General features: G+C 39.6%; 2 protein-coding genes across 2 annotated transcripts; one reads left to right on the top strand and one right to left on the bottom strand.

Annotated features, from left to right (window-relative positions):
- Positions 1 to 18: 18 nt before the first annotated feature.
- Positions 19 to 26,947, bottom strand: LOC122870142 (tetratricopeptide repeat protein 39B). Its single transcript, XM_044183998.1, has 19 exons — positions 26,601 to 26,947; positions 17,080 to 17,114; positions 16,702 to 16,806; positions 14,514 to 14,645; positions 13,581 to 13,651; positions 13,383 to 13,450; positions 12,278 to 12,342; positions 11,909 to 12,014; positions 11,475 to 11,540; positions 11,226 to 11,334; positions 10,884 to 10,951; positions 10,623 to 10,682; positions 9,796 to 9,957; positions 8,845 to 8,936; positions 8,343 to 8,463; positions 8,008 to 8,119; positions 7,397 to 7,514; positions 6,211 to 6,327; positions 19 to 6,095 (listed from the first exon to the last, which is right to left on the bottom strand). Exons 1-19 carry the CDS (start codon positions 26,637 to 26,639, stop codon positions 5,999 to 6,001), a joined length of 1,743 nt encoding a protein of 580 aa, XP_044039933.1. The 5' UTR covers positions 26,640 to 26,947; the 3' UTR covers positions 19 to 5,998.
- On the top strand, positions 14,665 to 16,639 carry LOC122870395 (uncharacterized protein DDB_G0271670-like). The gene has a single exon (XM_044184545.1). The coding sequence runs from the start codon at positions 14,774 to 14,776 to the stop codon at positions 16,637 to 16,639; it is 1,866 nt and encodes a 621-aa protein (XP_044040480.1). The 5' UTR covers positions 14,665 to 14,773.
- Positions 26,948 to 27,958: the final 1,011 nt, after the last annotated feature.

The raw sequence follows: 27,958 nt of genomic DNA, 5'->3' as shown, positions 1-27,958 counted from the left end.
CAGAAAATATATAGAAACTAGAATTTAAGCTCAGATGAATTTATTTGGTTCTGAGTTTGGAACAAACACAGATCACTAGAGACTTCAAGCTGACAGATCAGCTGAGTAACATAACTTCAGACTTACAGTAAGTCAATAAATATGTGTCCATAATATAATGTTAATAAATCAAAACCAAACTGAACTTGACACAATTATTAATCAAATACAATGTTTTTATTGAGGCCAAATTTACTTTTGACAGGATCAAAAATCTCGAGACACATTTAGACTTTATTCTTGTTTCTGCTTGGATCCAAAAAAAAAAAGAAGAAGTTCTGTTAGCATTAGTTGTTACAAGCCAGTTCTGGAAATAAATGAAGATACAGAATTCTGACAGACATTTAATCACACTGTTAAACAACAACAGAGTTCCCAAATTATCAAATCAGAACATTGTGGTACACATTCCTGATAGATTGATGAGTCAGAGTCATACCACTCTTTGTGGCTGATCAAGTCATGTGCAAACATTATTATATATGATTATATGGGTGTACAGCGTCAGAGCAGCCAAGCTAGCTAGAGGTCAGATGGGATATATATCGCATAAACGCACCAGAAGCATTAGTAGTGCACACTCTTTCTTAATCTTCTCGAAGATTATCCAACAAGTCAAGACAAATATACACTTAAAAGAGTGCGTCCAGTGCGTTTTTGGCATAAATATGTATCAATAAGAAGGACAAAGGGAAAAAGAAGCTATTGTGTCCTTGAGTGTATAAAGGCAACTAGCAAAAGAATTATGGCTTTCAAAATGTATTGCACACATTTCACACAAAGTATTTTGGACAATACATTTTATCATGTATAATATACATGAACTAATACATAATGCACATAATGTCCACCAACATCAGTGATTCCGCAAATCGAGGCTATTTCACTATTTTAGAAGTCAGCCTGATGTTTGAAATCTCATGAAACGTTAAATAAGCACAAACTATGAAAAGACATTGTGTAATGTCATTTTACGGTTATCAGTAATAGACTAACCGTTTTCTTGTGTTTATCAAAAAGATTAGCTAACTATTAATTCAGCAGCTAAACACTTTTGTTCATGTTAGCTGAAAGTTCAATTTAGCATAGCAGTTGGGTTTAGGGTGGCTAACGGTTAACTTTGGTGTCTAAAACAGTTTGTTTCAGGTTTACTAACATTTCAGTTGCATGGCTAATAAAGTTTGGGTGAGCTCTTCTGTTTAGCGATTAAAACAAATTTCTGGCTAGCTAACATTTCAGTTTAGTGGCTAAAACAGTTTGGCTCAGGTTAGCTATTAGTTTAGTTTGACGCATAACAAATTTGGTTGGCTATTTAGCTCAGTTTGTGTCAGATTAAATAACATTTCAGCTTTGCTGCTAAAATGGTTTGGATTCAGGTTAGCTCATTCGGTTTTGCTACTAAAAGAAATTGCAGGTATAGCAACCAAAACAGCATTTTTCAGGTTAGCTTGTGGTTTTGTTTAGTGTCCAAAACAGATTGGTTTGGGCTAGCTAATGCTCCATTTTTTTTAGGTTTGCGAAAATTTCAGTTTAGTCGCTAAGACAGTTTTGATTCTATCCATGCTTCCTCCTCTGAAAAGTTTTCAAACATTGTGCTCATTTCACAACATTTTCTGAGACCTAGCTGGCGTAGATATAACATCTACCAATATTTGTTTGGTGGTCATTTCCTGTTTCGACTGTACAGATTATATACATTTATAATATTAACTGGAATGCTGTCTTTGTAAAGCCGGACAATGACTTTCATCCCCTAAACAACGTTGCTATGGTAGCATAACTTTTATCCTTGTTTTGCCATTAGTGTGCAGAGGCAAAAATGTCAAGAACACTAACTTGACATTTGGTAGAGCTTGACAATTTCCTGTTGAAACAGTGGGAACTTCTGGTTTGTGTCAGTCATAAAAAAGTAATATTAAGTTTAAAAAAAAAAAAATCTTTGCTATTTGGAAAGCCAAAGATACAAAAACAGACTACAGGAACAGTTATAGACTGCGATCCATCATTAAGTGGCAAAACTATAACTCTTCAAACCCTGGATCATTGCTTTAAAAATATGTAAATTGCACTACTTGAACAACAAGGCAACTAACCACAAGTGATACTTCTTTTGTTGTCATTATAAATCTAAAACATTTCATCATTTAATATAAACACAAGACCGAAGAAATAAGAAATAAACTGACACAAAAAGAGGCACATAAACGTAGAAACAGTAGTAATAAAAGAAAAATGCCATATCACTCAAAATGAACAATTCTTCTATTTTCATGTTATAGCACCACATGGATCCCCATCCGTAACGGTGAAGCCTGTAATATTGGGTCATTTCGCTTCCTGTCGTAAAGCACATACACTAATGTCTCAGAAAAAAAGATTAAACATAATGAAGAATAACATGCAAAGTAAATCCTATAGAAAACCCTATTAATAATTACAGTTTAACACAGAGACACTGACATTAATACATGAACCAAAGCCTTCTATGGAGAAAGGTTGTGACAATGAAAGGTTGCAAATCATTTTTAAGGAGTACACCAAGCTGTTGATCACCTTACTTGACACCAAAAACATCCATAATTGTTATTCTTTATAGTAACATTGATAAAAACTTTAATGTGGATCCGTCACATCTGGCTGAAAGACAAATCCCAGAAGGTCATTTAACAACACTTTTACAGACTGTCTATCATACTATCTGGATAAAAATATTTCATCCACTGCTCAATAAAAAAGATTTTTAACCCATTTCTTAAATTATGACTCTACTTTCGTAAGTTCCATAACAACCTCTTAATCCAAAGGTGATAGCCAGAAATGAAAGAATCTCTACTGTGTCTGATTTGTATGATGTGAATATTAATGTTATATTCCTTTATTTCATATTTGCATACACAATAATGTGTTTATATTTTATTGTGTTGTACAAAATGAGCAAGGATTTCCAGCTATCACCTTTGTTTGGATAAGGAAACGGGTTAAACATCTTTTTTTTTTAAAGCTGTAAGATCTTCTGGGTTTTTGAAAGATCGGCTGTGACTCTGACTTGAATGTAATGATAATTCATGAGAGGCAAGTATTATGCACATGAGAGTACACTATCTCGAGTGATAATGCTAACATTTTAAAATATTCTATGCTAATAGGGACATTACCATATATTAGCATATTATAATAAGTTATAACAGGCAGCATGCTAACAAGCTAGGGGTGCGATGCTAAAACACCACACTTTGTTAAATCAATCATGTAATAGCAAACTGACTGACTGAACATTTTAACAATTAGTGCATTATCTATAATATTAACTGAGTTCAATTTTGTTCTTCCAGAAGCAAAACCTTGTTTAATTATCAACATTAGCCAAAAACTCTGCTGGCAGTTTCCTAGCATTAGCAGTTGATCGAACATCGTACTATAGTTCAGGGCACTACTGCGACTTCACTGTATTTATTGCCACAACTCTTTTAGATAGAGGACTCTGGTCTTTTGAGTAAAACTGTTATTGACTTTACCAACAAGCTCCTGAATATTTACTGCACTTGGCGAATGAAGTTGTTCGGAAGTAAAGTTTCAGATCACACAAACACATGAACAAAACTACGCCCAAACTCTTAACAGGCGCAAAATACACACGAAAAAACAAAAGACACGTACAGCAAGACACACATATAATTTGGTCTTTAGGTTGATACATTCATTATAGGGAGAAGTTAATTTTTTTACCACTGTCGCATTTAATCAGTAGGACACGACTCTTTCACGGGGAAAGTGTGTCCTTCACGCCCGATGTCTCAAATGGAAGCAAAGATGCAATTAAGTCGACTCCGCTACTGTTTCTTGTTGTTCGGAATGACAGAACTCCTCAACTCACTGATATACTGCTTTATCTGATGCACTGGGTTTAATATTAAGTGTCACACTGTTTTTGGGGCCAAGCTGTACTGCCTCATTCGACAAAACTTTAGTTGGGGATGAAATCATTTTCATCCATCCATGTCCCAAACCCACCTGGTATAAAACAAGTGTACCTTTTTAGTTTGACACAGTAAATAATAATTGTGTTAATATATCATATACATAATAGTAAATAGTATAAAACTAGTGATGAGAACAGGTCATGAAATATATTATGCTCTCATGTCCTTGTTGTTTTGTTTGTATTTATGGTGGTGTTTGGAGATCATAGATTATTTTCATTTATCAGTTCATAAACAGATACTAAACGGACTGCTCTTCATGTATGTTGTTGATCTACATAATCTACGATATATAATATAATACTACTTAAAAGAAGAACCATCTCCCTTGGCTTGTGTGTTTACAGCCAAAGCCATATGTATATAACAGTAAGGACGTTAGCAGCTCGAAACAGAGCGACGACTTTGAGATTAATCTAAAGCCTTCGGTCTTTTCAGTCTTTTGTCAACAGAAGGTTGAGTAAACGTGGAGCAAGTGTAGTTTTAGTCGGGCAAACATTTCTCAGAGGCAGACCTGCTCTGAAGGAAGAAATAAATATCTTTTAGCCAATAAAGAACCACATTTCTTTCTTCTTTGCTAAACTTTGACATGCAAATTTACAGCTTTACCAACATTTTTAAAGAAGCAACTGGCAAACCTTTTTTCCCTCTCAACTCTCTAGAAACATCTCTGAAAGAGGTAATTACTGCCTCAGAAGCTGCTCTGCCTCTGACAAATAAAAGAACTGAAACTACAGTTAAACTACAGTCTGTTAAACATGGACACACACTGAGTGACAGAATGACGGCGAAGTTGATTGACTAACAGCACAAGTTATTTTATATTGCTGCTAAATGTGTGCGTTTACAGACGTTTGTGTGTTTGTGTCTCTGGGCATATTTCCCAATGTATGTGCAAACATGGAATGAGTGTGTTATGTTGTGTGTGTGTGTGTGTGTGTGTGTGTGTGTTTGTATAAGCCACGGTTGGTGAGAAGGCTGTGACTGCGTGTGCTATGTGCACATGTGGCATGATGCATTATTAGGAAATTAAAAAAAGTTAGTAAATAAAATATAAAGCATAGATACTGTGTGTTCCAACACACACCTCTCCCTGCTGTTAACACGAACGCACTCATCAGTTTTATCAGTACACGTTTCAACTCCGTATCCGAATCAGTGTTTATGATTCTATCCTAAAAATATACATCGTTTTTGTGAGCAAAGGTCTTGCAATGAGTTGTAACTTTAATACAAAATTATAATGTACTTAACTTTAAGGCCATGATTTGTTTGGTAGAAATACCAGTTTTTCGAACAGTAAAGATCTGATTTTAGGGTCTTTCAGACAGAGCTGCAGGGCGACAGAAGACGCTAAGCGTACTGCCAGAGGTGGACGACCGGGAATACTGCCTGGATTTCTCAGATCTCTCGTCACTTCTTGGTTTCCCCTTTGTGGTTTGACAGGTGATCCGCGCTGCGTCTTCTCAAAGGTTTAAACCTTTTCTTACCTTGTGCTTTTATATCAAAAAGTCGCCATTGAGTTCAAAATTGTCTCCTGTGCAAAGCGTCTCTGAGCGAACGAGCCCTTACAGTGGAACTCCTCATGTGTTATAGTCTCCTTACTGACAGTAAAGGAGCCATTATTAACTATTGGTATGTTGATTAAATTGACATTTGGCGTTGAACCATGACTCTGCATCTACCGATAAAATCTGTTTAGTTGGCAGACATTAATAGGAAGCCTGAGCCTGTTTGAGAAGAGATGCAAGTAAATAAATAATCTCATCTGTCCATACACTTGAAAAAATAAATAAGGAAAAATAAAATATAAGGTTGCTAGTAATGGAGAAAAAGAGAGTCCTGGTGGACATGTGATGACACCTAAGCTTCTTTGTAAAGGGGCGGTTCATTTCCATCAGCTGAATTGTGAGGGAAATCCCTGGATTCATATTTCATACACTGTTGTTTCCAGCTGCAGTATGAGTTGTTTTCGAGTATTATGGGGTGCCAACAGGTGATCCTTTGAGGCTGTTGAGGGCCGCATGGATCCTGAAGTGCAGTCTGGACTCCATGGAGTAGTCCTTGTAGTTCGTCCTGATAGAATAAAGGTGTATAACGATTTATGAAAGTATATAGAGGTGTATAAAGCTATATAGTTATATATAGAGGCATATCAGGTATATTATGAGTTATATATGTATAAACTTACTTGGCATTTTCGATGTATGTGGTAGCCTTGGTGAAGTCTCCCTGTTGTTTATACAGCAGACCCAACTCATAGAGAGTGAAGGGAATCAAGTAGTGATCATATCTGATACGACTCTCACTGAAAGTACACACAAACACACAGATAGGAAAGTTTATCTTATCTCTCTCACACTTTCCGAAGATCAACAGAAAACGCCCTTTGCACCTGGGTTTGAAATGCGTTCTGGGTGATCGGATTGCAATCGGATAGTGCTCGACCACATGAAAGTACAGGTGTAAATGCACCCAAAGAAGCACTGAGGACGGATTGTGATCCGATCAGCCAAACCACCTCCGGAGGTGGTTAGGGACGCATTGTGACCACATTGAACACAAGTGTAAATGCAAATGCGTCGTCAATCCACATACAACAACTACATGTAGGCTACCGGTTGCAGTCTTCCCCAAATAAAATCAAAAGTTTGAGGCGCATACAGGCACTGTTGTGCATGAACGCGTTCACAAAGCGCCGTTCATTGAACATGCTCATGTTTTTGGTGAACAGTGAACTGAACGTATCCGTTTGTGAACGTGAGCTCATGCATTGTTAAACTCAATATAAACTACTAAAATAACAGAAAGGAGTACACAAGAAAGGTAGCACAAGGAAACAATGCCAATTGTGGAACTTAAGTTTCACTCTCCGGCGAAGCTATTCCATCACACCGCTGAAGAGAGAGGAAAACAAATCACGGTGGACAGCCGGCTCAGAGACGGTTCAGAAAGTTATTATACAGCCTATAGTCAGTTCAGTATAGTTAGTTATAGAGCATCTTTGGGCGGCGCATTACGTTAAGTCAGAACACCTGCATGGACACTCTCCGAGAAAAATAAAGAGAAGTAAGGAGTGTTCAGCTCACGGTTTAAGACAACAAGCCAACAGCTGCAAAGTTCCTCCACCCAAATCAAACTCACAGCATTTTATTGTTGTTTTTTGGACCCACGCAAACGAGAGGCGGATGTTCAGTTGTTTGAGCTGGACAGAGCGATTGGATCTCAAGACGCATATTAATACCAGGTGTAAATGTAATCAGGTTAAAATCATATCTAGATACAATCTGGATACGAGATGCATGTTAATGCCTGGTATAAAGGGGGTCCAAGTGCCTGAACCTGTCTGCATGTCATTGTGTGAGTGTGTTTTTTACCTGGACAGGACCTGCGTGAAGCAGAGCTCAGCCTGCAATAACCTGCCCAGGTGTTTCAGACAGAGTCCCTTCAACATCTGGACCAGGCAGCTGTCATCTGGATGAAACTCTGACGGGTCTGAATGAGATACATTTGTTATGTTATTTGGTTTAATCTTAGCAACAGTAAAAGGTAACGGTAAAACACAAGGCTGTTGAAGACACATATTTAACTACAGAAACTTGTTTAATACATTGTCCATTATTCTTTAAATTCAGTGTATTAACTTCTGACGAGGGCTGAGCCCTGGAAGAAAAGCAAACTGACATTTTCATAATGTTGAGTGTTAGACATGAGTTTTCAAACCATGCTGCTATGGATTGTAAGTGCTGAGACAGGGGTCTGGGTAGAAACTGACGAAATAGCTCTACCAGATAAATATATAACGGCATCGTCTGCATACATCTGAAAACCTGCTTATTATTTATATATAGTATGAACTGAAGAGAAGTGGGTCAAGGACAGAACCTTGTGGAATCCCTGTTTTACTCTTTAAGAATAGTATTAGCAATAGTAGTAGTAAATGGTGTTAGCATTAGTGCTAGTAGCAACAGTGTTATTTCGAACTTACTAGGGTCGTTGCGAAGCTGCTCCTCAGCCGCCTCTATGGTAACCAGCAGGGCCTCGGTACCGTCGGCTCTCTTCCCGACGATGGTGAAACCGTTCCAAACGTACATCATCTCCTACACAGAGAGAAAATATAATTAATTATAACTACTAGCTAATTCAGAGGACATTAAACTACTGCTCAGTGCTTTCGTTCAGCCAATCAAAGCTTTCTGATAGATGATCATTTAAAAAGACCCTCAAAGGTGGTTTATCTAAATTTCCACATCCTAGAATTAAATACACTGAATAAACTTGTGTAACTGATTCCACAGATGGCAGAACCGTATGCGACTATACCAGTGCGGGGATGACCAGGGGGACGGGGTTAGCAGCTTTGTAGCGTCTGGACTTCCTCACTGCAAATTTCTCCGTCGGGATTGACTTCCCTGCCAGGCGCTGTTTCAGCCCCTCCACCTGCCTGCACACACAAATACAAATGTTTGTACTTCTATACTTGTGAGGACTCTCAATAACATTATACATTCCCTAATCTTAAACCAAACCTAACTCTTATCTTTACCTTAAACAGCCCTTTGAAGAATGAACGATCGGAAAAACTGTCCTCCCTTTCTCACTCCCATAAACTCCCATCCATTTCTTTGTGTATTCCTACATTTCCCCATTTATTTTCCCAAAAGATATATTTGCACATCCAACTATTTCAGATGCAGGTGCGTTGGAAAGTATCACTTCAGTCCCATTTATTTTCCAAAATGTAATTTTCTCAAATATTTTTAAACCCCTGATAATACTGATAATCCCAAATGAATCTTAATGTTAAATGTGGAGACAAACTGACCTAAAGAGCTCCATGATGTCCTCCCCCGTCTTCTTGACTTCCTCCCCTGACATCATACTGAGGATGGCCGCCTTCTGGTACACATAGATAGCCTGGAGAGGGTAAAAAGCAAAGATGGGATTTAACTTGTGTTGTCCTCAACTAAACTCATTCTTCTCAGTCAGCTTACAGGATATCTATGATTTATGGACTAGCTGACACTCCGCCCGTATTATTTTCCCTCCAAAGGTGAATGCATTCATGCAGAAGCATCTCTAAAAGAGATGCTCATTTTCCCATTTAAAGGAGCTGTAAGCGACATTCACTGCCACTAGATTTCGCACTAGAGCACCAGCATCTCAGACCAAAGCAAATAGGTGCTACGGCCTACCAGACTCCATTGAGAAAAACTGTAATTTTACCTCGCAGATCATCGTAAAACAAACTTCATTCAAACTGGACAGAAACAAAATAAAACTCACCAAAAACCGTTTCCATTCTTCCAACAATCACAAACTGTGGTTTGGTCGAAATAAACCCTTAATTCACAGCGTTAGATGAGAAAAGACACAGCTCTCCCCTTAGACGAACAGTTTCACACAAGGGACGCACATGCACTAACACGCACACGCCGCCGGTGTGGCTGAATAAACAAATCAGAGAGGCTGCGATAACAACACAGGCAGAGGGTGACGTCATCCTCTGCTCAGGTCGCAGGATTTTTCCAGAATTAAGCCTCATTTTCTTTGAGCATCAATATCTTAAAACAATCAAGGACAACTGGGAACAGCTGGAGTTACTATTTACCAGAACAAAAAATAAGGATTCAAGGCTGCGTATGGGACAGATTACTTTAATAAATGTTTTTGAATTTGAGACCCTAACAATCGATATTTTCACAATTTTTTTTCTTTTACAAATGAAATGATACTGTGTGCGTATGTGTGTGTTATCTTGACTGTGTGTGTTTACCTTAGACCAGCGGCTCTCTTTGCACAGCAGGTCGGCGTAGTGGTACGCCTGCTGCCACTCCTGCTGGTAGGAGTGAGTCCACATCAGCTCCCAGTAGCACAGGTGGTGGACCTGCTTCCACTCCTGCTGGCTGCTGATACACTCCTCGTACCTCGCCCGGGCCTGAAACACACACACACATTTTATACATAAACACTGAGCTGCTCAGGTTTGTAAAGGCAGCCAGGGCCAAGGTAAAAAAAAACTCGGATAAAGGGAAGAAAGAGAGTGAGAGAATTATTTAAACTTAAAATTCACAACAAAAATTAAATTCCACATAATGCAGGATATATCAGAATTTTACTTCTTTGTGTAACTGACATAGCTGCAGCTGTGTATGCATTTGGTGTTTTACTCCTATCTTTGTGAGGACCAATTAAAGTTTCGGAAAGTAGAAATTTCGAAAAGCTTAGAAAGTGAGGACATTTTTAGAAAATGAAGACAACTTTTGGAAAATTTTAGAAAGTAGAAATTTGGAAAATGTTGGAAAGTGAGGACATATACACATGAGTAAAAACCTCTTTGAAAAATAAAGACATTATTGGAAAATGAGGACATTTCTGAAAGATGAAGACAGCTTTGGAAAGTGGGAACATTTCTGGAAAATTCGATTTTTGGAAAGTAAAGATATTTTTGGAGAAAGGTTCTCACTTCTCAAAAGGCTGTTTGAGGGTCCAGACTTGGTTTTAAGGTTAAGGTTTAATTAGATTTTTTGTTGAGGATCACGTTTTGGAGCATATATTATGTCACTGAGGGTCCTCAAAGATAGAAGTAAAAATGTTTCAGACCTTCTCGAAGTTTCCTCGCAGCGTGGCGATGCGAGCAGAGTAGAAGAGAATGATGGAGCCCTGAAAGAAAGACAAACATATACATTTTAGCTTATTGATTTGTGTTTGAACATATTTCATCAGCCAATTACTGTGCAACTTTTTATTTCTGACTTTCAGTTTTTTAACAGTTGAAATTAAAACATAAACACAAAAAACTGTACGTTGAATCGTGACACTGAATCTTTCATATTTTATATATTGTGTATGTGGCTGGCTTACTTTTGGGTATTTGTGTTGGTACGGCTCCAGCAGAGCTTCAGCCTCCACCAGGTTCCCCTCTCCAGTTCCTGATCAAACACAACATCAACACCATTATCTTCAGCCATAATGTCATTCACAAGAGGCCTGCGCTGAAAACTAACTGAGGACCAGAGTTTTACACCTAATACTCCATACATTACCTGGTATACAGTACCTGCACCAAAAAGGCTCTGATTGGAACAACACCTGACCTTTGAATCACTCAAGAGAATTCAAGATACAGCTCTGGAGCCAGACTACTGTGGTGCAGTTAAAGTGTGCTATATTTATGGAAAAGGGCAAAGGTTTATGTTTTCCTACCAAGTATCAGTGACACATATGTGTGGTAGAAGAGCAGAGTCAGAGCGCAGAGGATCGAACGCAAACTGTGACTGGAGGCTCCCTCTCTCAGCTGAGACAAACCAAACCCCTGCAAAGAGACAGAGACAGGATTATTATTAACTGTTAAGACTTATTTTACAAAACATGAGACGTTCACAGCTGCCAATCAAGTCTACAGGATGGAACCATTTATTGGATGGAGTATCACTTTAAAAGGGCTGTACTGACCCTGTTTCCTGAGAATCCGATGAACTCCAACAACCTCAAAATCCTCTGAGGGAGGAGAGACAACATCTGAAAGAGAGACAGATAATACTATTAAATCATAACACGTTCAGTCAGTCAATATGTATACTTTATACTGTATCTGTGTGAGTAAGTCTATTTATATCCTATTCGTCAATATGCTGATGACATACTCCAAAATCAATAAAAAAGGGAGTGTTAACGTGAGGAAACCCTCACTAACTCAATGACCAGTCAGTTGTGTGAAGTGGTGTGAAGTAAGCTGAGACCCGAAAGCAGAGAAAAGACATAGAAAACATCTGGAAGTCAGTTTAATCAACTTTGATGTGACTGAACATTTACTGCAGTTAAACTCCTCCCGTCTGGGACTCCAGGCGGAAAAAAACAAACCAATGAACGCCTCTTTAAAAACCCACCAGGTTAAAGGATCCGATGCCCAGCTTGACTCCGCCCTCAAACTGTTTGAACGCATCAGACTGGCTGGCCAGGTCCTGAGTGACACTCAGCACATTCTGACAATCCCTATTGGATGACATGAAACATGATGTCACAATCAGGATAGAATCATGATCTTATTTATACTCAAATAAACCTCTAAATTCAACGTTTCCATCCATACACAATGTTTGGAAGCAAAATAACCTCAATTTAAACAGTTGGATCTGTCACCCTGTTCCTTACGTCACAGCGTCCTTTTAATCATCAAAGCTGCCTTGTTACTGAGCCGATGTTTAAGTAAATTACAGATATTTTACAGCAGCTAATGGTTTGAAACAGTCACTCACTTGTAGATTTGGTAGCTCGTTCGAATCTTGATGCCTCCTTTGATAAAACTGATCATGTTCTCATCCTGGAGGAGAGGCAACGAGAGAGACAAAGAGGATTAAATTACATTTTATTCAATTAGCTAACAGTCTCATTAGCCTTATCCAGAGCAGCAACTGTCAACAAGTTCTTCGGTTCTACTTTTTCTGGTTTGTTAAATGCCAAATTATGTCCTTTATGTCCCTTTCCGATAGTTGTCTGACATTTTGGCTTGTTACTGCAGACAGAAAACCTTAACTTGGGTAAAGGGTGCGAAACCTGAGTGAAGCTAAGTGAGTTGAGTAAGTGGCAACCACCATGCCTGAGTCTGATAGGCTGAGACACCTGTTAATCCAGGAAATATGCTCCCAAACACAACCCTGTTTAACCTTTAATATTGTTTCAGTAAAACTATATATTTTTTAAAAACATTAGAAGTAAAACTGACTATTGAGAAGAAACTGACTTTGTGTTTCCAGAGAGAAATTGGTGGTTTTCCTATTAGCAGTCAGAGTTTTACAGGAGCAGCTAGTGGCCATTATCTGAACTGCAGCTTAAAATGGTACTCCACCATTTTTATATACTAAACACACACACACATATATCAAATTCAATCTAGTCATGGGGAGTACTGTTCAGCCTGTAAAAACAATTGTACAATGTCTTCTGTTGCTTTGGGAGTTTTGTTAAGTTTGAGAAAATAACCCTGATGATGTCGTGGTGATGTCATCAGGGTTATCTCATCTATCTTGGGCTTGGAGCCGAAAAAAATTATAACATACAGTCTGTGATACAAACTGGAAGTGTGGAGTTTGCAAGACGTGGCTGTTCACCAGGCAGGGAGGGCCTAATGAAAGAGATGCTATCCAGTTGCATTGTGGGAAATGTAGGATTCAGTGCTTTTGGAGCTCTACCTGTACTAGAGACTAAAAATCAGGAAGATATATCGGTCTCTGCTACTTTTAATCTTAAATTATTATCAAAACGAGACAGTTTCCCCCTTTGCAACAAAGGAATTGTGATATTTAGGCTGACAGATGAGACAGAGCCAGACAGGTAAAAAGACAGACAGACAGCAGTTCTGACCTGTACAAACGTCAGCGTGGCTTTCTGCAGAAGACACTCAGCATAGCAGATCTCTGCGTGCATCTCCTCTGCAAACACACAGACACAGCACAGTGACTTCCTGCTGCTTTTATGATTTTATTTTGTGTTTTGTGAGCTGCACTTCCTGCATCCCTCAGCTGTCAATCAAACTGAGTGGGCGGACATGTGTTTATGTACCTTCCTGCAGGTTGGACTGCTTGCTGATCAGATTGGACAGAGATCCGACCACCGAGTTCCTCTTCCTGAACCTGCAGAAACAGTTTAGTTTGAAGACTGTGTTATAAAGACACATACTCCCATTAATATAAAAGTACTCTATAAGACCCACAGTTTGGTCACTACATGCAATTATTATCTGCATTCTTCTTGAAAACAGAAGTGACAATTTTCCAGCAGCAGCTGTAGTTTGGAGGCAGATGAAAATGTGAAATTTGGCAAATTTTAGTCATTTGCATGGCACAAATATTAGCTGGAGAGGTTTGTAATAATTTTTTTCTGTATTTGGGTTGCTGATTATACAAATTCTATATGAACTGAACTCTAATTATGCATTTCTGCTACAGTTTCTTTTATTTTTATATAATAAGCATTTTATTGCAAAATGGAGGCAAAGTAACATCAGTAAGAGAGGAAGACTGTACATTTTTGACCAAACACTTTTGCTTTGCAACATTACAAGATTATGAACAGTTAAATGAAACTATTTCATATCATTTATAGCCTTTTTTGGTCAATGTAAGTGAACAAGAAAGAGTCTACAGCCATGCTAGCAGCTCTATGAGGGACAGTGGTGCTTTGAGCTGAATGCTAACATCAGCATGCTAACTTGCTCACAATAACAATGCTAACATGCTGATGTTTAGCAGGTATAATGTTTATCATGTTTACCATCTTAGTGAAGCATGTTAGCATGCTAACATTCGCTAAGTAGCACTGAAGACAAAGTACAGCTGAGGAATGTCGTTAGTTTTGCAGGTATGGGCAAATTAAAAATTTGACCTAATAATGACGCTAGAGGAAAAGTCAGAGGATCACCAAAGTCAGTAGGATTCGTCCTCTGGGAACCAAATTTCCGGTAGTTAGTGAGATATTTCTGTATTCCTCTCTCACCTCTGACAGGTGTTTAACGCCTCCTTGATGGTTGCCATGGCAGCCTGGATGTCTCTGTGGTCGAAGGTCATGGTCGCCTGCATCACCAGGATGCTGCTGTAACCCAACGCATGGTACATACTGTCCCTCCACCTACACACACACACACAGACACACAAAGTATAGTGTATGATGTCTTAACTACACATGGTAATTATACTTTGTTGTAGTAATAACAGCAATACTAGCACTAGCAGCAGAATCCAGAAGAAGCAGTAGTAATGATAAAGGTAAAAGTGACAGTACTAATAGTAGTACCAGTAGTTGCAGTAACTGTAGGATGGGTAGTAGTAGTATCCTTACCAGCAATATATAAAAGTACCAATAATATTAGTATCAGTGGTGGCACCAGTGTCAGTCCAAGTAGTAGTTTTATTACCAGTGACAGTAGTAACAGTACCAGTAGCATCACCAGTAGTAACAGTACCAGTAGCATCACCAGTAGTGACAGTACCAGTAGCATCACCAGTGTTAACAGTAGCATCACCAGTAGTAACAGTACCAGTAGCATCACCAGTAGTGACAGTACCAGTAGCATCACCAGTAGTAACAGTACCAGTAGCATCACTAACAGTACCAGTAGCATCACCAGTAGTAATAGTACCAGTAGCATCACCAGTAGTGACAGTACCAGTAGCATCACCAGTGTTAACAGTAGCATCACCAGTAGTAACAGTACCAGTAGCATCACCAGTAGTGACAGTACCAGTAGCATCACCAGTAGTAACAGTACCAGTAGCATCACTAACAGTACCAGTAGCATCACCAGTAGTAATAGTACCAGTAGCATCACCAGTAGTGACAGTACCACCAGTAGTAACAGTACCAGTAGCATCACTAACAGTACCAGTAGCAGTGACAGTACCACCAGTAGTAACAGTACCAGTAGCATCACTAACAGTACCAGTAGCATCACCAGTAGTGACAGTACCACCAGTAGTAACAGTACCAGTAGCATCACTAACAGTACCAGTAGCATCACCAGTAGTGACAGTACCACCAGTAGTAACAGTACCAGTAGCATCACTAACAGTACCAGTAGCATCACCAGTAGTGACAGTACCACCAGTAGTAACAGTATCATCACCAGTAGTAACAGTACCAGTAGCATCACTAACAGTACCAGTAGCATCACCAGTAGTGACAGTACCACCAGTAGTAACAGTACCAGTAGCATCACTAACAGTACCAGTAGCATCACCAGTAGTGACAGTACCACCAGTAGTAACAGTACCATCACCAGTAGTAACAGTACCAGTAGCATCACCAGTAGTAACAGTACCACCAGTAGTAACAGTACCATCACCAGTAGTAGTACCAGTAGCATCACCAGTAGTGACAGTACCACCAGTAGTAACAGTACCAGTAGCATCACTAACAGTACCAGTAGCATCACCAGTAGTGACAGTACCACCAGTAGTAACAGTACCAGTAGCATCACTAACAGTACCAGTAGCATCACCAGTAGTGACAGTACCACCAGTAGTAACAGTACCATCACCAGTAGTAACAGTACCATCACCAGTAGTAACAGTACCAGTAGCATCACTAACAGTACCAGTAGCATCACCAGTAGTGACAGTACCACCAGTAGTAACAGTACCAGTAGCATCACTAACAGTACCAGTAGCATCACCAGTAGTGACAGTACCACCAGTAGTAACAGTACCATCACCAGTAGTAACAGTACCAGTAGCATCACCAGTAGTAACAGTACCACCAGTAGTAACAGTACCATCACCAGTAGTAGTACCAGTAGCATCACCAGTAGTAACAGTACCACCAGTAGTAACAGTACCATCACCAGTAGTAGTACCAGTAGCATCACCAGTAGTAACAGTACCAGTAGCATCACCAGTAGTGACAGTACCATCACCAGTAGTAGTACCAGTAGCATCACCAGTAGTAACAGTACCAGTAGCATCACCAGTAGTGACAGTACCATCACCAGTAGTAGTACCAGTAGCAGTGCTGTGGTAGTACTAATAGTAATAGTACCAGTAGTGGTAACGCCAGTACAAGTAGCAGTAGAAGTCATAGTAACAATCTCTGTAGTACAAATTGTGTTTTTACAAATACACCAATAAACTGCAGTATGTATTACATAATGCAAACACACGCACACACACAGACTTGTTGCCAGGGTTACCAAGGTTTGAGGAGGTCCAGGGCTTCAGAGAACTTGTCGTTGAGGACCAGATTGAGAGCACACTGAGTCTCCTGGATGGCTGTCTGCAGGTCCATCTGACACGCCCTGCACACACACACACACACACACACACACACACACACACACACACACACACACAGTGAAGATAAATCCACCAATCAGCACAGGAAGTGACTAAAAGCGCAGGAGACATAAAGAGACAGGAAGTTGACAGGAAATGACCCGTGAGATCATCTTCACACACGAACACACACACACACACACCCTCCTACACATCTCTACTCAGTTTCTATAACACTCAGACAAAGCAGGCGTGTGTGTGTGTGTGTGTGTGTGTGTGTGTGTTTTTGTACTCACGCAGGTATTCGGTCGAAGGCGTCTTCAAAGCAGTCCTGAAAACCACAGAAACACAGTCTGGTTACTTTCATCCTCCAGATTACTAAAAACAACCACCAGGAGGGGAAGTTACAGCTCCGAGTGATCGACGGATTCTCGTAAAAGAGTCCGTAAAAGAGGTGGGACAAACTGGCAACAAAACATACATTCATGTAAGACAAAGCATCTTTTTAACTTAATGAAACGGCACACGTGAGAGGAAGCCATTAAAGGAGCCAGGAGAAGAAGAAAAGGCACATGTTAGAAAAGGTTAAAAGAGCTACTGAGAGCTGAACTGTGGAGAAACTTTAACACAGTGCTCTTGGAAACATCGCCTAGTGGCCGTTAGAGGAACCGCAGCTTCAGACGCTGAGCTGTGGAGGCTGCCGATTGGTCACACACACAGTCCTCAGAAGTCACTATAATTTTCTATTTTTGCATCAACTTGTGAACTGACAGCATTGCTTTCTCTCTCACACACACACAGTCTGTCTCTGGAGCCTCAGTAGCCGGCTAATAATAGCATCCCAATGGCGTCTTACATAATAGGGCACAGCTGCAGCAACACACACTCAGAGCTCTGCAGAGAAACTGTGCCTGCAGGCTGCAGCTATTGACCCACTGTGGTCGCGCTAACAGAGAAAGCCAGGCTTCAACACTGTGACCCAGTTAAACTCACCGTCCACTGAACCGTCTGCTTCTTACAAAAGAGCCAGAGATCTATCTTAAAGGTCCAGCGCGAAACATTTAGGAGCAGCTGTCGGCAGAAATGGAATATGATATTTATAAGCGTGTTTTCGTTAGTGTGTAATCACCTGAAAATGAGAATCGCTGTGTTTTCGTAACCTTAGAATAAGCCGTTATCTACGGAGGGAGCGGGTCCCCTTCCACGGAGGCCGCCATGTTTCTACAGTAGCCCAGAACGGACAAACCAAACGCCGGCTCTAGATAGGCGCGTTTTTCGAGTTTCGTGGCCACCGTAGTTTCTCCTACGCGCTTGGAAGGGGAGGGCGAGGCGAGCGGTGTTCAAATGGTTGCAAACGGCAATTTCACCGCTAGATGCCGCTAAATCCTGCGCACTGCTCCTTTAAACATGCCTTTTTATTTAAGTAAAGTGTTGTGAATGATGTGCATCAGAGCAAAATGTTTCAAACTGTCACGATAATCGGAGCAGAACAAGGCTGCCATGTTCAGACCATGACTGCAGCGCTGGGTATTTTTTGCCCTGAGCTTAGTCTACCAGGCTCAGACCAACCAGTCCTCCAAATTAAAAAAACTACATTTGTTACTTCCCTCCAGAACAACACAAACAAGCTGTTTGGGATCTGACGCCTCCATCAGCAGGACCACATTATTCATCAGTGCCTGTTTCTACCCAAAAAGCCTGCTGCATCCCCAATCTCTACACAACGACCATGTGCCTTTGTGTGTTTTTGTAGTCTCGATGTGATGAATCGTACGAATGTCAAAAGTCACATCTGAGGGTTCTCGAGAAGATCAACAGGATGACGTTAACTTTTCAGATGTTCCTCTAATCTTTGTTTCTTGTGAAATACTGGATAATTTTCAGTGTTTTTCTGCCTTTTGTAATTATTTAAATGAAACGAGAACAAAAGGAGGAACATGTGCCTGGGAGTCCCAGTTCAGGGGGGAAAAACCCAAGAAACTTCTGCATTTTCACCTCGTAACTATTGACTAATTGAAAAAGTAAGGCACCGAGTGACGCTGCAACCAAATCAATCGCTTTTAGAAAAGTAACCTAATCATCATGTTTAAGGCGTCGAAAAACAGAGTCATGTTTTTTTGAGGGCAATAAAGAGAAGTTGGAAAATCCCTTAATGCTCCTTTAAATTCTTTATTTAGCTTAACAAGGCTTTGAAGTGTTTTGTTTGATCCTATGAAGGGAAGGAAGGAAGGAGAAGAGGAAGGTAGTGAGGAGGTAACGAAGTGAAGGTGGAAGGAAGGAAAGATGGAGGACGGTTGTAACCAGCAGAAGATTCTCACAAACGTGTAAACAAATCTGTGTGCGGATCCAAACAGACGCTCGCTGCTCACACACTCGTCCTCTCTTTTCACACTTTTATCACTCTCTCTCTCTCCATACAAACAGATGCTCTCTCTGACATCGCCTCACACTCTGTCACTGTTTTTTGTCAGTTTGCAACATTCACAGCGTTCCAGACACAAACACCATAAGCTCGCGCTGTTTGAGTGTATGCGCGCGTGTTATTATACATGAATGCCTTTTAACCAGCCAGTCCAGCACATTAACTCACAACACTATAGATGGAATTAAAACGGACATGACGGGTGAAGTTTTGCAGCCTGGAGTGTCGAGAAGACACAGGATATCACGCAGCTATAGTTTTACAACATGTTTTTGATAAAGGCATTATAATGAATAAAAAGCTGCCTAATACATGGCTGCAACCAGAGGCGGAAGAAGTACTCAGATCCTTCACTGCAGTAAAAGTACTAACACCACTCTGTGCAAATACTCCACTACGAGTAAAAGTCCTGCATTCAAAACCTACTTAAGTAAAAGTATGTGAGTATTAAAAGTCGTCCCTGTGCAGTAAAACGCTTCCTGTCAGTGTTTATTATATCTGATGTTTCTGCATTAATGTGTGTGTTGCATTTTACTGCTGCAGATGTTTCAGGTCGAGCTCATTTTAACTGCTTTATATCCTGTTGGGTAGTTTAACCTGCAGCAATGCATCATGGTCTAAAAGACCATCACGTGTTTGTAGCGTCGCCGTCCTGCGAGAACCACGTATCTCTAAAAAGTCTTCCTGAGCTCAGAGAAACAGCCTGTTTTTGCTCCATGTGTTGCAGCGCTGCCGTGTTCCTGAATGAAGCTGCATGTGTGAACAGTGAAAATCACTAACGGTACCTGACAGGTTATTCCAGTAATTTACTGGAGTAGAAGTAGAAAGTTGCATAAAAAGAAAAGACTCAAGTGAAGTAGAAGTACCTCGAATTTGTACTTAAGTACAGCACTTGAGTAAATGTACTTATTTACATTCGACTGGCTGCAACTGACGATTATTTTCATTTTTGATAAATCTGATGGTTATTGTCTTGAATTGTTTAGGCTATAAAATATTGAAACATATCCTTCACAGTTTCCCAGAGTCCGTCTTCAAATGTCTGGTTTTGTCGGACCAACAGGCCAAAACCCAAAGAGATTCAGTTTTACGGTGAAATAAAACAGAAAAAAGCAGAAAATCTTCACATGTACGAAGCTGAAACCAGAGCATGTTTGACGTTTCTGCTTAAAAAAAAAAAATCACTCATTGATTAATCGATTATCAAAATTGTACAGTGTCTGTGGAATATTTAAATATTATATTTATTTCCTGTCAATAAATGAAATTAGGAAATAAACCCCACACATAGCTGTACTAAATACTCAACACGAAACCGAAAGTCTTTTCTTTCTTTTTCTGCTTCCCCATTCCTTTAAATGATTGACTTTTTTATCAGAATTATTATACAATGACACAAGGTCTTGACCTTATAAATTAAAAGGAAAAAACGCCGCAAAATCACCGTCCACAACCACTTTTGAACTTTTAATTTATCTGAATCTGATCCAGAGAGATTTCTGTTGAATTTCCGTGAAATGTAAAAATGTGAAATGCTTGCAGCGAAGTTTCCCATGAGAACAATGCGTTTTTATGGCAGCACAGGATGTAAACACAAGAAAAGATATTCCTTATCGTGTTTATGGTCCTCAGAACATATTCTAGGACTGATAATCAACTTTACAACCTTTCCAAACAACTGTGAGGTAAAAGATAAAACAAAAGGTCATTTTATTTTACACTATTTCCCATTTTTTATAAGTTCTACATATTCAGTCTATACAATTTTTATGAAAAAAATTTTAAAAATATATACACACATGCATATTTTAAATGTTAATCTGTCATATTTTATTTTTGGTATTTATTTGTGTATTCTACTCCATTATATTAATATAAATTGTATTTTATAATTATGGTATTGTATACTTATTATGTTTTTGTACAGTACATTGCTTATAATTACTAATGGCTTTTTTACTTGTATTGTCTCTCTCTTCTTTACTAATTTGTACTTGAATAAAGTTTCACCTTTTTTATCTGGACTGGGGGTTTTTTTTTGCATTGCTGTAATGCCTACTTTCTCCACTGGACATTAGTTAAGTCTTGTGATATTTTATCTGTAAATCAGATGTTTGTAGCTGTTAACATTATACACCTACCAACCTAACGTTGCCATTGGCAGCTGCCTGCAGAAGGAATGACTTCATGTTTGATGTTCATGCATCTCTTCTGCTTTTTATCTGTGGGTGACTTCTGACTGTGAATTGAAAGTTAAATATTCCTGTTGCCTGATGAAAGTTTACAACTGACAGAGGAGCCCGGGGGAGCGGATTATGTTTGAGCATAAAACAACCTCAGAACAGCACAGGCAGGTTTTTTGTGTTTTCCAGTCAATGGCAGGATGAGAACAGGATATGTGGAAAAAGCAACAACTATACCACTATATGATATTACACACAAGGAGAGGTCAATGTCAGAGAAGCTTCTCTTGTGACAGCAGCTTTCTAATCAATTAGTCAAGACCTACACACTGTGTCCTATTACCAAACAGACACAAACACATAAATAACTCAACTACTCTCAAGGAGGCTTGGAAACTCCCGAAGAACACCCAGAATGCCCTCACTGTGCTGTAAAACCCCCTCAAAGACAACAAATCCACCTTAGGGGGGGCACTGAAACCCTGTCGGACCACCAGAACCTCCGGAAAGACTTCTGCAACACCCTTCACTGACCCCAGAGGGGCTCTAGAGCTGATTCATTGACCCATGGGAAGCCCCAAACACCTCAAACATGCTCAATAACATATTGAACCTCCACAGGAATGCCCAGAACCCCTTCACTGTTGAACCTCCTCAAAAATCTCAAAGCATTCTCAAGCACCCTTTCAACACCCATCACACAACCTGGAATCTTCTCAAAGATCAATACAACCTTTTTACTGACCTCAACACTTCGACATGGCCCTCGTAACTTCTACAATGCTCCCCAGAACCTTATAAGTGACATGTGAAACCCCCTCGGACCCCCTCGAGAATCCCCGTAAATGCTGCAGAACCACCCTCAGGAAAAACACAACTTTAACCGATCCAGTGAAACTACTGTATTCTGCGTCACTCTTAACTTGATACCAGCGGTGTAGCCTTGACCTTTGACCCTGCAGAGAAAACAGGAAGTGATGGAAGTTTTGCTTTGGAGAGGCAGACAGTGGTCTCTGCTCTGTGTTTTCTTAATAGTCACATTCTGCTAACTCAGCCAGTCACACAGCAGTCTGCATTCACCACCTGAAGCTCTCAGTGCTGCAGGTATATATAGTTACACATCTTAGCTGCTTGTGAGCTAAATAATGCAGCATTGTCCGGTTAAAAAGAAGTTGGCGCAATGCAAAGCTCAATGTCTAAGAACTATCTAAAAACAGAGAACCAAGCTTTCAGAGACTAAAATTAAGCTCTTCCTCGTTTCCTAAGGGAACCCCCAAAACATCACCAAGGACCTCTAGAACCTCTTTATGAAAACCCCCAACTTGCTGGATCCTGCAACATGCCCCGCCCCAGAACCTACTCAGAGAATTAAGGAACCGAGCACTGAAATCTCCTCATAAAACTCTGGATCCTTCGTAGAGAACCCTGATACGTCCTCAGAAAACCCTGAGACCAGCTCGACCAGCTTTGTAGCTTATCTGAAAGTCTGTATGTACATTCAGCTCAAATCAAATGAACATAAGTCAAATGTCTAAAATGTATTTGTCCAATATCTGAGTGACAGTTTCCTGGCTACAATCAGTGGACTTATAGAATGATTCAGTAGTTCAGTAGATTAAGTGTCCTTCGGCAAGGCACAGACTTTAATCCTTATAGTTAAGATGGTGAGTGGCCAACAATAGAGAACTCTATGAATGGGAAGCATGCAACTGCAGAATTAGTTTCAGGTCCGAGATTTACATTACAAAAAAATTAGGTCATGGGTCAAAGGTCATAGCAAACATACTTTACTGCCTCTCTGGATGTCAGAACTGAGAACAGCTAATTGTGTGTCTGTCTCAACAGAACGGACCAGACATGGTTAATAATTTGTTGTTGCGCTGCTGAGCAGTGAGGTTGGACGATAACCTTCCACTGTGTTTAAGTTTTTTTATAAACACAGCTTGTCTTGCATTCCTCGCAGCTCAACCGAAGTCAGCTGAATTCCTCTGTAATGTGATTGGTTAGATTGGAGCCTGACAGAGAAGCGCTTGTGAGCTCAGATGAGGAGATGAACTGGTGAGACATGACGCAGGACATCCTCAACACCCAGACCCAGGCCACATCATCCACCTGAATATTGGCTTGTAAACACAAAGTCTAGCAGAATCAAGTCCCTTGATCAGCCAGTAAAGTCTGGAGGGAAACACTCTCTCCACTCACTATTCAGCTGAAGTAATTTCTCCTGGACACTCTGAAACCTCCTCAGAGGTAAGGAGGCCCTACCTAATCAGGTAGCCCAAGAACCCCTCAGAAACCCCAAGATCCTTTAAGGGAATCATCGGAACCAATTATATCTACTCAGGGGCCTCCAGAACCTTGCAAAGTACAAAGATACCCCTTCAAAGATCCCTCAGATGCCTAGAAAACATCTTGCATCAATTAAAAGGTCCATGACGCCATGGATGTACTCCTAGTACTATAAAACCTGAAGAAACCACTAAAGGATGTCTTAAACCACCACAGAGATCCTTGGAACCCCTTCAAAGGACCCTTAATCCCTGTTACAGATTCACTTAACTTACTGACCCATCTCTTGAACCCCTTTCCTAAAACCTCCTCAAGGACTGAAAACCTGGAAACTCTAGAAATCCTGATAAACCTCTAGATCCTCTACATAGCATCTGTAAGAACCTATTGAACAGAGACATCTTGAACCTCTTCATAGACCATTTAAACCCATGTATGGACTTCCTGGAAACTCCTGAAGCACCTACGACCCATTGGTGATACCCTAAAACCTCCTTAAGTACATATAAAACCTCCTCAAGGACCTACAGAACCTTTAAAAAAACATAGATACCCATTAAAAGACGTCTCAGACCCCTAGAAAACATGCTGCATCTTTAAAGATATTTAAAGGCTGTGGACAGATCCATGTAACCTCTGAAAGGACCTCCAGAACCTCTCTAAAACCTCCATAGAGATCTGTGGAACCCCTTCAAGTGTCCTTAAATCCCTTGTGAAGATCCACTGAACCTTAAGACCTATCTCTAGAACCCCTTTAAGATCCTCGTCTCGAGAACCCCCCAAAAAAGTCCTTCTGGGATTCGTGGAACCTCCAAAAAGCACAGACCTTTGAACCCCCTGAAGCACTTGTTGAACGCCTTCATTGTTAGAACCTAATAAGCACTTTGAACCTCTGACTGTAGTTGTACTAGGGCACTCCCAGTTTGAACAATATGAACGAGGGTGGAACATCAGGCTTTCCTGGAAACCTAAAGGTTCATAAAGAACTTTGCTAGCTCAGATCGCATCTTGTTACCAGCCAGAAACCGGGCAGGATTTCTCCACTGATTGCTGTGCTGTGACCGTGGATATTTTGACCACTGTAATTTAAATGTTAGTGATGGCATCGGTAGTCATTTTGGAACAGAATAAATGCAATTTCGTTTGAGCTTCAGAAAGCAATCCTCATACTCTCATCCAACTTCCTGTGGTTGTTGTGCAGAAGATGGCCTGTGCAGAAACGGCCGGTCATTTGACCCAACACAAACAATCGGTCATTTACATAAACCCACACACACACACACACACAAACAACCACGCACACACAGTATCACCTCACTTGAAGGTGATTAAACACTGCAGACAGATAAATACAATAATCAGCAGCTCACCTGTGCTGAACCAGGAAGACCTGCAGTTCAGTAGCTCTACACAGGTACACATAAATCATAATAATACTATAGGAACATTATGGACTGTGTCTGTAAATTAAACACATCATGGACAAAGAATAAGCTGCAAATGAGGAGAGCAAGGGGAGTGAAATCTGTCTGTGAAATGTAATAAAGCCGTCCAGTTACATGCACTGTACACTCAGTAGGTGTATACATGTAGGGTACAGTATGTACAATATGTATGTATTATCTCATAATTTACCTTGTTTATCTAGTATTTCTGGTTCTGTTCTGTAGATCCCTGTAGAAATGTGAATAAATGTAGGAATATGCAGTACATGTGCTATATGTATTTTGAGTGCTAATTGAATATATCATGTGTCACCATATAAAACAGGTCAGTGTTTAGTACGACAGACACAATGTGGATCGCCATAGAAAGAATGTAGGAATTACCCAGACCCCCAGCGTGGGTCAACACAGCACCAATACAGTAATGGGTTAACTTCACCCAGGACCCATGGGTAGAAAGCCACCCAAGTCAAGGGGACTGTAATATAAAAATATAATATAATAATAATATAATATAAAAAAAACAACGCATTGGTACTGGTGCTATATTTTCGACCCTCTTCTTTTCAGAGTTAACAAAAACCCGTTTTTGACCTACTGAAAAGGTTAATGATAAGGACGCGTGTATCATTGTAAGAACATTTTGTTAATAAGGTTTATTTAGAACAATACTATAGGAATATAGAAGATAACGTCAGTGTATGTCAGTATAGGAACACAACCACAGAGGCACTATAGAAATATTATAGAATTACTGTAGGACGATATTATAGGAGATAAGGTCACTTAACTCATATTGAAATATTGTTTAGAAAAAGTACTGCGCAGATATATAGTGTTACCGCGGATGATAAGGTCACTTTAAAAGAACTATTGAGTACAACAGACAATAGATACAGATAGGTCACTATAGGAACACAAACACAGAAACACAACCATAGAGGCACTATAGGAATATCATAGAATTAATGGATGATGATAGCATATTATTATTATTATTATTATATATATTATAACCTCAGAACTACTGTGCACAACAAACAATTGCAGGAATATATAAAAAAAGGTATTTTAGAAGGATTTCAGCTTTTGTGTAGGACAGTACAGGAACCCAACCACCATATAAGTGGCACTAAATAAATATTATAGAATTACTGCAGGATATTACAGGAGATAAGGTCACTAAACTCTGAACACCACAAGCACGACATAAATAAACGACTACAGGATTATTATAGGAATATGCTGTATGTGGAGCACGGCACAGGAGATAAACTATAATATAGGTCATTATTGAAACAGCGGTATAAAATAAGTATATGAATATAATTACTACAGAATGATATCATAGGCTCTGAACATCACAAACACGATGACTATAGGGATATACGAGTATTACAGGAATGCGTACATATATATCGTAGGCTATGGGAAATAAAGTATAATTCAGACACCATATTTTTGGGAATATGTCCCACCTCCTCCTCGGCGGTCGCTCCGTTGCCTACGTGGGCCATGTCTGCGCGCGGTGGCTGTCCTCCCTCAGGTCCGCTGCTCGGTTCCTATCAGGTGAACCACAACCCCATTTCTGTCAGACACACCGCCGGCCTGCTGCGGGGAAAAACCTCTGGCTGTTCAGATGTTTAATTTCCTCTTCCTGTTCCCCCCCCCCCACCCGGTTTATTTCCCGTGATGTATCCGTTATTATTATTATTATTATTATTATTATTATTGTTAATTTGTGATTCCCGGTCGGCCTTCTCTCTGTCGGTCGCGGTGGTTTTTGGACACCGATCCTCCTCTCTCTTCGGTGAGGAGAAAAACCCATCTACGTTTCACACACACACTCTGAAAACACACCTCCAGTGCTTCCGTTTCCCCGCCCACCACAACGACCGTGTTCGTCCAATCAGACCGCGTCTTTAAAGGTTGCAACACTACAGGTAAAAGTCCTGCATCCACAAATAAAAATCCAAAATATAAGTACCAGAAGTAAAAGTACTCATTATGCAGAATGGCCCATTTCATAATAATATGTCACTGGATTATGATTATCGATGCAATAATGTGTTCATCACTTTAATGTTGCAGCTGGTAAAAGTTAATTTTATACTACTTTACATACTGCCGGTTAGATTAATCTATAATAATGCATCATGATTTATTAGTTGGTTGTATTGATAATCTGAATCTGCAAAGTAACTAATGTTGTGGTACAATACTGGCTTCCAAAATGTAATGGCGTCGAAGTTTAAAGTAGCATAAAATGGAAGTACAAGTACCTCACAATTGTACTTAAGTAACAAACTTGAGTAAATGTACTTAGTTACATTCCACCACTGTTTGTATCACATGACGTATGAGTATTAGGGTCACTGTAAAACAAATGGGAAATTTTAAAGATAAATATTTTTGAGAAAGTCATAATGTTATAGAATAAAGTTTTAATTTTGAGAAAAGTCATAACATTTAGAGATAAAGGCAATTCTAAAAGAATAATAATATTTTCGTAATTATTATGAGAGAGGTTAAGTCATTTTTTTTTTTTTTTACAAGGAAAAGTCAATATTTGAGAAGTTATCTTTATCAAGATTTAGGTTAAGTTGTAATTTTACAGGAATGCGTCATGCATTTCAGGACAAAGTCATAATTTTATAAGAAAATTTCATATTTTGAGGAATGTCGGAATTTTATAATAAAAAGTCATTTTGAGATAAAGTTGTAATTTTACAAGAAAAAGCAATATTTCAAGTTTAAGTTGTAATTTTACAGTAAGTCATATTTCAAGATAGTCAAAATTTTACAAAATCATAATATTTCAAGATAAAGGTTATAA

This window comes from Siniperca chuatsi, linkage group LG22 (genome assembly GCF_020085105.1).
Source record: "Siniperca chuatsi isolate FFG_IHB_CAS linkage group LG22, ASM2008510v1, whole genome shotgun sequence".
Taxonomy (NCBI): domain Eukaryota; kingdom Metazoa; phylum Chordata; class Actinopteri; order Centrarchiformes; family Sinipercidae; genus Siniperca; species Siniperca chuatsi.
Note: the sequence above shows the minus strand (reverse complement) of the source record. Positions and strands in the feature narration are given on the sequence as shown.